At 37.7% G+C, this 15576-nt stretch overlaps 1 protein-coding gene and 1 pseudogene across 8 annotated transcripts in view; one reads left to right on the top strand and one right to left on the bottom strand.

The window, feature by feature from the left end:
• The window catches only part of CDK7 (cyclin dependent kinase 7), a 63579-nt gene that overhangs the window by 38305 nt on the left and 9698 nt on the right, over nucleotides 1-15576 (bottom strand). For 7 of the 8 annotated variants that reach the window (XR_013380048.1, XM_077898081.1, XM_077898082.1 and 4 more), the window contains 4 exons: nucleotides 15365-15433; nucleotides 13058-13168; nucleotides 11910-12028; nucleotides 8765-8864 (listed from right to left, as the gene is read on the bottom strand). Coding sequence is in view for 7 of the 8 variants with exons in the window: in XM_077898081.1 (XP_077754207.1) it covers nucleotides 8765-8864; nucleotides 11910-12028; nucleotides 13058-13168; nucleotides 15365-15433 (399 nt within the window). In the remaining variant the exon portion in view is untranslated. The remainder of the gene's footprint in view (nucleotides 1-8764; nucleotides 8865-11909; nucleotides 12029-13057; nucleotides 13169-15364; nucleotides 15434-15576) is intronic. The other variant, XM_077898087.1, reaches the window with a different exon arrangement.
• Nucleotides 5978-6865, top strand: LOC144314210 (small ribosomal subunit protein eS1 pseudogene; annotated as a pseudogene).

Genomic DNA, 15576 nt, shown 5'->3' with positions numbered 1-15576 from the left:
CACTTATATTTCTTTTTATTAAACTTCTCTCTTGGGCAGCCTGGGTGGCTCAGCAGTTTAGCGCCACTGTCAGCCCAGGGCCTGATCCTGGAGACCCGGGATCGAGTTCCACATTGGGCTCCCTGCATGGAGCCTGCTTCTCCCTCTGCCTGTGTCTCTACATTTCTCTCTCTCTCTGTGTGTCTCTCCTGAATAAATAAAATCTTTTAAAAAGTAAATAAAAATTAAAAAAAAAATAAACTTCCTCTCTTCACTGTATGGTTTCTATTTTCTGACTGGATCCAGACTTAATACAATCCTTATATATAATACTGGACCATTTATGTATATGAAATGTACATCCAAAAAAAGAAACCTGAGGGATCCCTGGGTGGCGCAGCGGTTTGGCGCCTGCCTTTGGCCCAGGGCGCGATCCTGGAGACCCGGGATCGAGTCCCACATCGGGCTCCCGGTGCATGGAGCCTGCTTCTCCCTCTGCCTGTGTCGCTGCCTCTCTCTCTCTCTCTCTCTCTGTGACTATCATGAATAAATAAATAAAATCTTTAAAAAAAAAAAAAAAAAGAAACCTGAAGTTACACTAAGTAACACTGCATGAATATTTTTAGGCATCCTAACATTTCCTTCTTATACTGAAAAGATTATCTCCTACTTTGCAGACTACTAATATAAATTATACTGTAAGATCTGAAGAATGGGACACTCATCATTATAACCTTACTTTCCTGGGCAAGCTAGCAATTTAATCAGATTTTAAGGATGGGTGTTTGGGGAACGCCTGGGTGGATCACTGGTTGAGCATCTGCCTTCAGCTCATGTCATAACCCCAGGGTCCTGGGATCGAGTCCCACATCGGGCTTCCTGTAGGGAGCCTGCTTCTCCCTCTGCCTCTCTCTGGGAGCCTGCTTCTCCCTCTGCCTCTCTCTCTCTCTTTCATGATTAAATAAATAAAATCTTAAAAAAAAAATGGGTGTTTTGGTATGATGTACAAAAAATTTTTTTTTCCAAATATTTAAGTAATCTCTACACCCACCATGGTGCTTGAACACATGACCCTGAGATCAAGAGTCACACACTCTGGGGTGCCTGGGTGCTACAGTCATTTAGGTGTCCCACTCGTGGTTTCAGCTCAGGTTCATAATACCAAGCCCTATATCAAGCTTTGCACTCAGTGGAATCTATTTGAGATTCTCTTTCTCTCTTCCCCTGCCCCTCCTATTCACTCTAAAAGAGATAAATCTTAAAAAAATAAATAAAAGTCACACACTCCTCAGACCACGCCAGCCAGGCACCCCATGATTATAATGAGCTGCTTAATGTGTGAACTTGGATTTCTACAAATAAGTTTGCAAAAATAAACCAACTATAAAACACATTTCTGATAAAAAGTGGGAAATCTGAACATAGACCAGATGTTGATTTATACTTCCTTTTCTTCAGAGAATAATGGTATCATAATTATAAAAAATTCTTATCTTTTAGAGAAATAGTAATATGAATAAGATGGCATGTCTGGAATTTGTGGCAGAAAAAAATGTGGTGTGAGAGAATTATAAAATAAAGCTGGTCATGTGTTAAAAACTGCTGCAGCTGGTTGGTAGGCACACTGAGGATCATTTTTCCCCGAAGACTCCCCTGCTAAAGCTCTTGTCCCTCCTGCTTCAATCTTGACTAGTTGCTCTCTAGCCTGCTGCACAGCTGCTGCAGGTGTGGAATTCTATTCATCCCCTTTTTGTGTTGAATCTCATGTTCTCTAAATCCCATATCTTTCTCTTGATTTACTCTCATGTAATAGTAGAGCACAGCTTCCAAGAAATTCCTAAGAAAGGAAGGTGTAAAATTTTTAGTGTAATAAATTCTATTTATTCTCAGAGCTAACTGAAAATACAAATGGGCATGCAATTCTAGGTTGGAAATTATTTCCTTCAAAATGCATTCTACTGCCTTCCAGATTTCAGTGCTGCTTTTGGGAAGCCTGATGCCATTCTCTTCTCTAAACCTTCATTATGATTTCTATGTAACTTCTCTTTTCTCTCTGTGGAAATAAAATATTTTTCTTAAACTCTGGTACTCTGAAATTTCTCAAGATGTATTGGGATGGGTCTTTTTGCACTTTGAGTCAATTTACATCCATCAATGCTGGGCTATTTTCCTGTGAATTTCCTGTCCTACATTTTCTTCTGTTTTTTGTTATATTCTATGATCAATCCTGGATCAATCAGCTAGTTTTAGTTTTTGGTCCTATTTGATAAAAGAATACTTTCCCCTGTTTTCATTTTCTTTTAGTTATCCTATGTGAAAATTCTTCAGTATCTTTTATTCTTTGATCCTTTAGTAATAGAGCATCCTGTTCTTGTTTTACAGGTGCAGTATACTCTCTTAGTTTTCTGAAGATGTGGCGAGGGTGGAAAGTTAATTTTCTTCTGCTATTTTTCCCAAGGTTCTTTTTAAGTTAGTCTTTGACGTGGGATGCTTTCATCAAATATCTAACGATCCTTGCTGATTACCTGGTAATTCCAACAGGATGGAAGCACTCATTAAATATCTGGAAATCCCTGATAACTATGTGGTAATCGCTAACTATTCATACTCAAGGTTAAGGTACTAAAAACGTCGATTACAACTCACAGGCCTTCTCTAGAAAGACTGGGTGAGGAATTTAATGCCAATTATTTGTGGGTCTATTCTCGGGGTCATTCAGTTCTTCCAGTAATGGATCCTCTACTCTTTGGTCTGCGTTAAAGAGTTACTACAGAGTATTACGAGGCTAAAGGGTTCTGGGAGCTGGGCAGGGAATTAAATTGAAAGTTTCACAGTTCAGCATACAGACTTTCATATCATCTGCATGTTTTTACTCACATTCTCCACTGTGTCTGAGATGGTGATGCGTGGAGATTTGTGTTTCAATTTCTTTTCTAGAAGAGGGATAAGTCAGGTGGCAATAAAGGTGGAAAAGGGAAGGGACCTGGCTGTGTAGGGGGATCCTGGTATTAACTGCCCATAAAAAATTTTTTTCGACCAAGTTTTTAGACCTATACTTCATTATCATCATCAATGATCAGTGATCATAGGTGTTTCTCAATAACTGAGCACCTTCAGGATTCTGTGTGCCGAGCCACAACTGCCTTTAGTTGGCATCTTTTTCTGTAAAATTTTAGCCTTCTTAATTTCTGGTTTTACATCTGCTGGCATAGTATTTAGGGCATCTCCTAGTTTCAAAGATGGCAATATATATATATATATATATATATATATTTTTTTTTTTTTTTAAGATTTTATCCATTTACTCATGAGACACACACACACACACCCCCACACCCACACACAAAGAGACAGAGACACAGCAGAGGGAGAAGCAGGCTCCCTGCAAGGAGCCCAATGTGGGACTAGATGCAGGATCCCAGAATCATGCCCTGAGCTGAAGCAGGCGCTCAAAGCCGAGCCATCTCTAAATTATCTTTTTAGAGATAATTTATGGGGGATGGTGCTTGCCCTGCCATCTTGAAATCTTTAAGATACAATTATCACTTTATTTTGAAAATGTCTTCCCTCTATTAAGCACCAAAGCAATATTTTTAAATTCGTTTTAAGTTCACTAAGTATTTATTTGCTTATTTATTTATTTGTGAGAGAGAGAGAAGGGCAGAGACACAGGCAGAGGGAGAAGCAGGCTCCATGCAGGGAGCCCGACATGGGACTCGATCCTGAGTCTCCAGGATCACACCTTGGGCTGAAGGCAGTGCTAAACCGCTGGGCCACCAAGGCTGCCCACACCAAAGAAATATTAATGAAGAAATCCACTGCATGTCTCAGCAGGTACTAGATATAGTATGTAACCCAAGACAAACTTTTTTTTTCTAGTAATGAATAACTACTTTTAATTTTCATTTAGTAATGTGAATGGTTAAATTTAATAATCTGTATAACATATTTAAGTTCAAATGGGGCTCTTCCATAATCACTTTTTAAGGATTTTATCTATTTAATCATGAGAGACAGAGAGAGGCTGAGACACGGGCAGAGGGAAAGCAAACTCCCTGTAGGAAGCCCAAGGCAGGATTCGATCCCAGAACTCTGGGATCACGCCCTGAACCAAAGGCAAATGCCCAACCACTGAGCCACCCAGACGTCCCCCATAATCTCATTCGTAACAACTAATAGTCTTATTGATTTGCATTTGCTAAATATGGAATTTGGACTAGTGAGTCATCCATATTTAGTTAACATAAGTGAATCATGTTCAAGTAACATATCCACATATTATTGCAAACAGAAGCATTACCAAAGAAAGAGCCTGTGCTTATTTTTTTCCTGTTCTTCAACAACTTCCTAGAGGATACCAAAATTTTACCAACACAGTAAAGTAAAAATGACTAAGTATGTGAATGAAATCTTTTTAGTTTTAGGAAAAAGAATCAAATTAATCCTAAAAGGAAGAGAGACACTGAATTTAAGGGTACCATGAGTAAGGAAACCAAGAGGAACTTCTCTCTGGTTCTTTTAAATTTGACTCCATTCATAAATCTTTTTGTGTTCAGATTCATCTCTTTAAAAAATTTTGATATTGTAGAAATTTATTTTTTCTTTTTCATGTCTTTATAGGGAGCCAGGAATCATAAAGCAAATATTAGAAAATCAGTAATTTTTTAATGCGATAGCAATATAGTTTTTATTTATTTATTTTATTTCTTTATTTTTTTAAGATTTTATTTATTTATTCATAGAGATGCAGAGAGAGAGAGAGAGAAAGGCAGAGACACAAGCAGAGGGAGAAGCAGGCTCCATGCAGAGAGCCTGACGTGGGACTCGATCCAGGGTCTCCAGATCACGCCCTGGGCTGCAGGTGGCGCTAAACCACTGCTCCACCGGGGCTGCCCTATTTATTTATTTTTTAACAATATAGTTTTTAAATAACCGGAACACTTTAGCCTCTAGCACCTTGTGTATCAAGGAGCCTATGCCAAACCAAATAATGGAAGCTGCAGTCTGAGCTGATACAGCCAAAATCAAGTACTGGAATGACAGCATGCTGAAGATCAACCATATGTCAAAACATTAATTCTGCATCCTGATCATTTAAATGAAATAAAAGGCAGGCAGGCACATGTTGGTTGATCAAACTTTTGTATCACCATATTATCTCTAAAGAAGGCTCTACTACGGGTCTGAAAGATGCCCAGGTGACCTTACTCTAAGGCATAAATTGTCCTCCCTAAACTATAGACTTCTTGTTTATAAACTAAAATGGTATCTTTAAAATCGTGTAGACCAGGGCAGCCCTGGTGGCTCAGCGGTTTAGCGCCACCTACAGCTCAAGGCGTGATCCTGGAGACCCGGGATTGAGTCCCACGTCGGGCTCCCCGCATGGAGTCTGCTTCTACTCTGCCTGCGTCTCTGACCCTCTCTCTCTCCTCTCTGTGTATTCTCGTGAATAAATAAAATCTTTAAAAAAAAAATTGTGTAGACCAGATATAAGGCAGTTGCTCAGTAAATAATACCCAAGTTTATTTTTTTTAAAGATTTTTTTAAATATAAATTCTTTATTTATTCTTAGAGACAGAGAGAGAGAGAAAGAGAGAGAGAGGCAGAGGCACAGGCAGAGGGAGAAGCAGGCTCCATGCAGGGAGCCTGATATGGGACTTGATCCAGGGTCCCCAGGATCAAACCCCGGGCTGCAGGCGGCACTAAACCGCTGCGCCACCAGGGCTGCCCTTTTTTAAAGATTTTATTTATTTATTCATAAGAGAGAGAGAGAGAGAGAGAGGAGGCAGAGACACAGGCAGAGGGAAAAGCAGGCTCCACACAAGGAGCCCAATGTGGGACTCGATCCTGGGAACTCAGGTTCACACCCTGGGCCAAAGGCAGGCGCTAAACCACTGAGCCACCCAGGGATCCCCAATACCCAAGTTTAGATTTTCTGTTAGTCATTGCCTCCAAGTATGTTTAAGAAAAAGGATGTAAAAAGATCATAAATTGACCCTTTTGGCTCCCGCAGCAGCGCCATGGCGGTCGGCAAGAACAAGCGCCTTACGAAAGGCGGCAAAAAGGGAGCCAAGAAGAAAGTGGTTGATCCATTTTCTAAGAAAGATTGGTATGATGTGAAAGCGCCAGCTATGTTCAATATAAGAAATATTGGAAAAAAAAAAAAAAAGAAATATTGGAAAAACACTAGTCACAAGAACTCAAGGAACCAAAATTGCGTCTGATGGTCTCAAGGGTCGGGTTTTTGAAGTTAGCCTTGCTGATCTGCAGAATGATGAAGTTGCATTTAGGAAATTCAAGCTAATCACTGAGGATGTGCAGGGCAAAAACTGCCTGACTAATTTTCATGGCATGGATCTTACCCGTGACAAAATGTGCTCCATGGTCAAAAAATGGCAGACCATGATTGAAGCTCATGTTGATGTAAAGACTACCGATGGTTATTTGCTTTGTATATTTTGTGTTGGTTTTACTAAAAAACGCAATAATCAGATTCGGAAGACCTCTTACGCTCAGCACCAACAGGTCCGCCAAATCCGGAAAAAGATGATGGAAATCATGACCCGAGAGGTGCAAACAAATGACTTGAAAGAAGTGGTCAATAAATTGATTCCAGACAACATCAGAAAAGATATAGAAAAAGCTTGTCAGTCTATTTATCCACTCCATGTTTTTGTTAGAAAAGTAAAAATGCTGAAGAAGCCCAAGTTTGAATTGGGAAAACTCATGGAGCTTCATGGTGAAGGTAGTAGTTCTGGAAAAGCTACGGGGGATGAGACCGGTGCTAAAGTTGAACGAGCTGATGGATATGAACCACCAGTCCAAGAATCTGTTTAAAATTCAGACATTTAATGGTGACCAATAAAAACATATTTGTGATGTTTAATTTCTTATCATTCTTTTTAAATAATCAGGCTCGGTGAAGCAGATGTTTTGAACTGGCCGTGTGAACTTTTCAGAACTATTGTATGGATCTTATCCATTGCTCTTGGCTACTAAATAGCTGCAAAAGGGTAGTGATCTATTTTAAGCTGTAGTGATCTGGATGGAAGTGTTCTAGATGGTTAATAAAAGGAAACTTTAAAAAAAAAAAAGATCATAAATTGAAACGTATATTTGTGCTATTTAAGGACACAGTACCAGATTTATGCAATCCACCAGTATAAGCATTTGTGTATTCCTTTTCATTTAACAATCCAGAGGATGTTAAGAATGTAGATCAATTTGCTTCCAAAATGATTCAAACTATACTGAATACTTTGGTTTCATATTGGCTTATTTATTGTTGTTCCTGTTTTCTAGTTTAAGTAGTCTTTCAAGCTATAAAATATTTATGAAGGAAAAATAACACTTTAAGAAAGGTTGAATGCTGATAAAAGCAAACCTTTTGAACTAAGCTGCATTCAATTATTATCTGTTTGGATGGCAAGATCTCACCACAGACTCAGAACTGTGTGGAGAGCATTTCCTGTTTAAACAGGAACAGTTTAGGGATCCCTGGGTGGCGCAGCGGTTTGGCGCCTGCCTTTGGCCCAGGGCGCGATCCTGGAGACCCGGGATCGAATCCCACGTCGGGCTCCGGTGCATGGAGCCTGCTTCTCCCTCTGCCTGTGTCTCTGCTTCTCTCTCTCTCTCTCTCTGTGACTATCATAAATAAATTAAAAAAAAAAAAAATTTAAACAGGAACAGTTTAAAACAGGAAACATTTAAAAAAATAAATTAAAAAAAAATAAAACAAGGGATCCCTGGGTGGCGCAGCGGTTTGGCGCCTGCCTTTGGCCCAGTGCGCGATCCTGGAGACCCGGGATCAAATCCCATGTCGGGCTCCCGGTGCATGGAGCCTGCTTCTCCCTCTGCCTGTCTCTGCCTCTCTCTCTCTCTCTCTGTGACTATCATAAATTAAAAAAATAAAAAATAAAAAAAATAAAAAAAATAAAAAAAAATAAAACAAGAAATAGCTTCAATCGTTCAGGACAAATAGTATGGCAAAATGGTATAATTCTTCACCAATTAGAGCTGCCTTTCAAATTCCTCATAATTTTAACAATGATTTTTTAAAAATTTTTTTTACTTATTCATGAGAGACACACAGAGAGAGGCAGAGACACAGGCAGAGGGAGAAGCAGGTTCACTGCAGGGAGCCTGATGCAGGACTCAATTCCAGGACCCCAGGATCAAGATCTGAGCCAAAGGTAGACGCTCAACCACTGAACCACGCAGGTGCCCCACTTTAACAATGATTTAATCAACAGTGCCAATGGCTAGTAAGTCTGATGAGTTTTATTACAGTTATACTTCAGATTACAGAAATGATCTATAATAAAATCTTTACTGTCCTAAATGAGAGGTCTTCACATTTCACATTAACATTAACCAATAAAGTTTCAATGGAGGAGGTGGCTTTGTTTTTTTTTTAAGATTTTTAAAATTTATTTGACAGAGTGAGTGAGGGAGCACGCGCGCACAAGCAACAGAGAAAGAGCACGCACACAAGGAGAGCAGATGAGGGAGGAGCAGGCTCTCTGCTGAGCAGAGCAGGGAGCCCAATGCAGGGCTCAATCCCAGGACCCTGGGATCATGACCTGAGCCAAAGGCAGATACTTAACCAATTGAGCCACCCAGGTGCCCCGAGGTAGCTTTTTTTTTTTTTTAACTGGTCTATTGTTGGCTTTTTATTGGAAAACCAGTGCTCCTCTCTGAGAATTATCTATGGGAAGATAATCTTACACAAGTTATACAAATACCTATTACAATATTGTAGTATATACATCAATCCTAGACTTACCCTTAGAAGCAACTCTGCTAATATACAGCCAACAGCCCACATGTCGACACCTACACCATACATTCTAGCTCCAAAGAGTAACTCAGGGGCCCGATACCATCTGAAGAACAAAAAGCAAGATTGTAATTTTATGTTTACTTTTATTTTTTTTTAAAGATTTTATTTACTTATTTGACAGAGAAAACACAAGGAGGAGTGGCAGGCAGAGGGAGAAGGCTCCCCACAGAGCATGGGTCCAATGTGGGACTTGAACCCAGGACCCTGGTATCATGACCTGAGCCAAAGGCAGATGCTTTAACTGACTCAGCCACCTAGGCACCCCAAAAAACTGTAATTTTAAAATGGAATTATTGAAGTGTTTCTTGTAGAAAACTCCTAAGCAAAACATCATCCTACTGATCAACTTCACTTTTAGGGATAGATTAACTCAAGATAAACTAGCTATAAAACCAAGCAATTTCATACTAGAAATTAAACACATCCTTGGTCCATTTACTCTCCCATTCCTTGATGATTAATGCCTACTTCCTCCAGAAACTCACAACACCATTCATCCTCTAAGCCAATGACCTTATTTCCAGCTTTACTAAAAAGAATCCAAGTAATAGAAAGAAAGAAAAATTAAAAACAATTCCATGGACTCACCTATGGTCATTTGTATTTATACCATCTGCCTTCTCATCTGTAACTACAGATGAACTGTCCTGGACTGTTGTAATGCCAGTATGTCAACTTGGGGCACTAGGTACCATGCTCTCTTGCCTATTTCCAAAGATACTGAAATTCTCTTCTTCCAATATCAATGTTTTCTTCTTCACTAGACTTTTCCCACTAACGTACAAACATACCATTATTTCTTCAGTCTTAAAAAATAAACCAAAAAATTAAAGTAGCAAACAAAAACTTCTTTAGGCCCAACTTCCTCTAGCAGCTATCTCTACATTCTCTGGTTATTCTGAAAAGCTGCCTGTTTTTACTGTCTCCAATTACTATTCTCTTATCTTTTTAAACTCTTTCAGCGGGTGGCTGGCTCAGTTGATAGAGCATGTGACTCTTGATCTTGGCGTCATGAGTTCGAGCCCCACATTGGGTGGCAAGTCTACTTAAGATAAAAATGTTTTAAATTAAAATTAAATTTAAACAAGAACAAAAAAAACTTTCAATTAGGCTTTAATCCTACTACTCCACCAAAATTGCTCTTGTCAAGGTGATTAGTGATGTCCAAATCATAATTTAACAATTTTCAGTCTTCATTTTAACTTGACCTATTACTAGCACTTGGTAATACACACACACACACACACACACACATATATATATATATATATATATATATAGATATATATATATATACACACACACACATATATATACATACACACACACACACCAGAAACTGGTATATGAAAAACACTGGTAGGGCATCCCGGGTTGGCTTAGCGGTTTAGCAGCACCTTTGGCCCAGGGCATGATCCTGGAGACCCGAGATCGAATCCCACATTGGGCTCCCTGCATGGAGCCTGCTTCTCCCTCTGCCTGTGTCTCTGCCTCTCTCTCTCTGTTCTCTCTCATGAATAAATAAATAAAATCTTTCAAAAAAAGAAAAAAAAAATAAAGCACTGGTATACAATACTTATACGTGGGTCCATTTTCTTCAGTTCCAAGAGTTCCTAAATAATGTGCTGTATCTCTCCATCAAGTACATCAATAACCACTTATATCCTTTACTTCTTACTTAAGGCTCAGGTGATTGATACCCAATGAGATCTATTTTGAAAGTGCGAAGTTATTTATCTTTTTTTTTGAGAGATTTACTTATTTACTTTTGAGAGACAGCAAGCTCGCACACGTGCATGCATGCACAAGTAGGGAGAGGGGCAGAGAGAGAGAGAGGGGAAACCTCAAGGGGTAGGGCAGAGGGAGAGAGAGACTCCCAAGCAGTCTACCCACTGAGGGTAGAGCCCAAAGCAGGGCTCAGGGCTTGATCTCACAACCCTAAGTTCCCAACCTGAGCCAAAATCAAGAATCAGACACTTAACTGAGACTGAGCCACTTAGGTGCCCCAGGTGACAAAGTTATTAAAAAGAACAGAATATTTAAAGATCTTCTCAGATCCTTAAAGAATCTTGGAAATAAATAAATGACATTTGGGGATGCCTGGGTGGCTCAGTTGTTGAGGCCTACATGTGTTTGGCCCAGAGCATGATCCTGGGTTCTGGGGACTGGGTCCCTCTTTGGGCTCCCTCCATGGAGCCTGCTTCTCCCTCTGCTTATGTCTCTGCCTCTCTCTGTGTATCTCTCATGAATAAATAAATAAAATCTTAAAAAAAAAAAAACATTCTGACTAGAATTATAAAACCTACTGTCCATATATATTTCATGTGATTTTTTTTATTTTTTACATAGAAAGTATAAAAGAAAACATAAGTACAAATAATAAGATAAACCAAAATATCAATGCACTGCTTTATTCAGAAACTTTTCTTTCTTCTTTTTTTTTTTTTTAATAAAGCAGTAACAGTTTTATTAAATACAGAAAAAGTTCTCAGGGGTGAGAGAGGTCCCGACAGGGTTGCTCTATTTAGACCATTTTCATTCACACAGAGTGAAATAAAACATGAAATAAATCAGTGACTGACCAATAAAATAAACACAGGTCTCCCAAATCAGGTGAATATGTAAAAGAATAGCCACTATAGTTCCAACTTACCTAACTAAACTGTAGAAGTAGTATAAATTAGTCCCAAAAGTTATTAGACAAATGCCTGAAAACTGAGTTAGTTCAACTCCATCTGAAAAAATGTCTGTAATTATTTCATTGTGGTTAAATAAACATAACATAATCATATTTTTAGTAAAACACCACCAACAATTCCTAACTCTACTGGGATATTTCAGAGAAGCCAAACGATGCTCATTTGGGATTCATATCTATACAATAGGGGCACCTGGCTGGCTCAGTGAGTAGAGCATGTGACTCAAGATCTCAGGGTCCTGAGTTCAGCCCCATGTTATTAGGCCTACAAAAAGCTTACTTTAAAAAAACAAAAACTAAAAAAAAATAAAAATAAAAAATAAAAAATAATAAAAAAACAAAAACTAATCCTGCAAAATATAAACTTTCAGTTTTTTAAGTGATTCTTACCTGGTTACAACCTGATGTGTATAAGCTCTATTGGGGCTCCCAAATGATTTGGCCAGGCCAAAATCTGCTAGTTTTAGAACACCATTTTCATCTAGCAACAAGTTGTTTGGTTTTAGATCCTGTATCATGGAGGTTTTAAATAAACAAGTAAGCAGGAGGGAGAGAATACCATAAAAATACAATTAGTTGGCTTGACAAAACAAAACAGGGTAAAACCTCAAATTTAAACATATCAGATATAAAATCTTACCACAGCAAAAGACTGGTTTTATTACTTAGTGAGACCTTGGATTTACCTACTTCACAGGGTTGTTGTGAGGATTAAATTTAGTGTTTTTTGTAACGAGCCTACTATGACAATGAGGAATTCAATAAATAATTGCTGCTATTAATTTAGTAACAGTAATACACAGCAACTTCAGTAAATAAAAATATTATGCATTTAGAGAGAATGAGGAACATATTCCTCAAAATCTATACTAAAAAGATATTAGCAATAACCTAAAAGGGATTCCAAGTTTAAGGTACGAGAATTACTGACTATAAATTATATATTCTTAGCTATTTATCTAAATAGAGTGCCTAAAAATATCTACCTATAGAGAGTGTCAGCCTTGTTTCAATAGCTAAATATTTCTAATACTGACTCAATCATTTCAGAAACTTTATTTCATTACTTCACAGAATTTTAGAGTTACCGAAATATTGCTGTTCTAAAAATATTTTAGCAATGTATAATTTAACCCAGTCTCTCACTGTATTTTTTTTTCCTGTCACAACAGTATAGCATAAAGAATACTGGACTTAAAGCCAAAAGACCTAGATTCTAATACTCTGTTGGTTATCAGCTACTGACCTTGAAAAAACAATAACCTCGGTCAGGTGACACAGCAAATTAGCTATTCATCTATGGAAAAAAATGAAGAACCGGGCCTCTTGCATTTCTAAATTTTACATAGTATTTTACAGTCCTCATTAGCACCACCTGGTGGAATAACTGAAGGGAACACCCAGAGGAAGACGGGATAAAATGGTCCGGCTTTATTTTTAATAATATACGTATTTAGACCAAATATTTATGTAATAACTGGTTACATAAAACTTGACTAAAATGTAAAAAGTCAATCATAATTGGTTAAAAACCTTACCCTATGTAGAATCCAGTGTTGATGTAAATATTCCAACCCTTGAAGAGTCATCAACATGTAGGCTTTGATGTGTGATGGGGTCAGCACAAGACTATTATCCTTTATTATAACCTGTAAATCCAGTATATAAAATACAATTATTCCAATTAAATTACATCATATAGAATCACACACAGACATATAATGAATTTATCCATCATACGGGAGAATCTGAAGAAACACTGCCTAACTCTCCTTAGGAAGCAGTGTCAGAATTTCCAGAAACGGAATTTTCCAGTTAGGGAAAGTATCTGCTGGGGCTTTTTCTCTTCTACTTCATTGTTTAAAAGGCATTAACATGGTGAACATCTGTTGTTTCGCTTGCCCCAGGATGTACAGCCCTTCTGATAATAGCATTCAACATTCCTTTGGGAAACCACCTGTTTAAAACAGGACTGACCACTACCTGTGGCCTCTAGAGGCAGATACATGACCCAGGCATAGCCAACCACCATACTCAAGCCTGCTGTCCAGAAGACTGCTTTAGAGTTGGACATGTGATCCAAGCTAATCAAACAGGCCAAATACTTCTAGAATCAAGGGGAACAAAGCACCTTCTTTCCTTACAGATTATTAAACTCTAAGGATATAAGCCACTATATTGAGAAATTATGCCCATGAAGGAAGATAACAAAGAAAATAGAGCTGAGTTAAAGTGCACAACTGAGTTCTCATGCATTATTTGAGAACTGTGCTTAAAGCCAGTTTATTGGAAAAAAAAAAAAGCCAGTTTATTCCTAAGCTTATATGTTAGCTAGAAGTTATCATTTTCTTTTTTCAGAAATCCTATTTAGAGGGGCAGTCTGAATGGCTCAGTGATTTAACACCTGCCTTCGACCTAGGGCATGATCCTTGAGTCCCGGGATTGAGCCCCATATCGGGCTCCCTGCATGAAGCCTGCTTCTCCCTCTGCCTTGTGTCTCTGCATCTCTCATGAATAAATAAATAAAATCTTAAAAAACAAAAAAAAAAAAGGAAATCATATTTAGATAAAAGGTATCCAAATTGGCAAGAAGTAAACTTTTGGTATTTGCAGATGACATGATACTATACATAAGAAACCTTAAAGACTCCACCAAAAAACTACTAGAATTGATAAATGAATTCAGTAACGTTGCAGGACACAAATCAATACATAGAAATCTGTTGCATTTTCATATACTAATAATGAAGTAACAGAGAAATTAAGAGAACAATCCCATTTCTTAAAAAAAAAAAAAAATCAGATTTAGGCAAAATATGCCCTTTCTAGTGCACAGTTCCATGAGTTTTAACAAAGACATCCAGTTGTGTAACCATTATCATAATCAAGATAGAGTTCTTTTAACTCTCACCCATACCCCAATCGCCCCAGGCCCCTCTATGCCCAATACTTCCCTCTACTCCCAACTCTGACCACCACTGACCTGATTTCTGTTTCTTTAGTTCTTGCCTTTTCCAGAACATCATATAAATGGAATCATATAATACACAGCCTGGACTGAGCCTGAGTTCTTTCATTTAGCACAATCTATGTAATGAGATTCCTCTCTACTGTTATATACATATATGAGCAATTTATTTCTTTTTATCCCCAAACAGTATTCCATTTTAAAGATGTACCACAGTTTGTTTCTATATTAACTAGATGAAAGATATTTGGATTGTTTCAAGTTTGGGCAATAATGAACAAAAGTGAACATCTGTGTACCAATTAATTTCTGGGTAGACATATTTTTATTTCTCTTAAATACCTAGCAGTCATATTGCTAGATCATTCTTTAACAGTGTATTTCACTGTTTAAGAAACTGCCAAACTATTTTCCAAACTGGCTGTACGATTCTGCATGCTCACCAGCGGTGTATGAGAATTCCAGTTGTTGTTAGTTTTCGAGGTTCCTTAATTAGTATTAAGGAGAAGCCTAAGATCTCATTTTCTCAAAAAAAAAAAACAAAAAACAAAAAACTTGGCTGTCAAAAGGATGATATTCTGTGATAATATGGAAAAGAAACTCTAAATTCTCAAGGGCCTAATACTCATTTCTCTAAAAATAATGTCAATAAGGTAGAGGGAGCTTGGTAGATAGAAATGTTTTGAAATCCAAATCTCTGTATCTAACACTGGGAATACGGCTAAATGATTCAGAAGATCCTTTACTTAGAGGAGTACGTTCACATTCCAAAAAAATTAAATATTCCTTTGAATAACAGTACCTTCGAAAGTAGGAAATAAACAGGTTCTCTTTTGATAAAAAGAGAAAAAAAATCTCTTAGGAATCTTAATCTTACCTCTAGATCAGTTTCCATAAAATCAAAGACAAGGCTAATATTAGATTTATGCCCAAAAGCATCAAGGAGCTGCAAAGCAAAATTCAAAAAATAAATAAATAATGTGATTTTCTATAAAGTACTTGAAAATACTGTACCAACTAATTTTTAAAAATTTAAACAAGCATGAAGACTGCTGATAATACTCTGTTAAGTCTGATTTTATTAAATTT

This window comes from Canis aureus, chromosome 5, assembly GCF_053574225.1.
Source record: "Canis aureus isolate CA01 chromosome 5, VMU_Caureus_v.1.0, whole genome shotgun sequence".
In the NCBI taxonomy this organism is placed as follows: Eukaryota; Metazoa; Chordata; class Mammalia; order Carnivora; family Canidae; genus Canis; species Canis aureus.
This window is presented reverse-complemented; position numbering and strand designations above follow the sequence as displayed.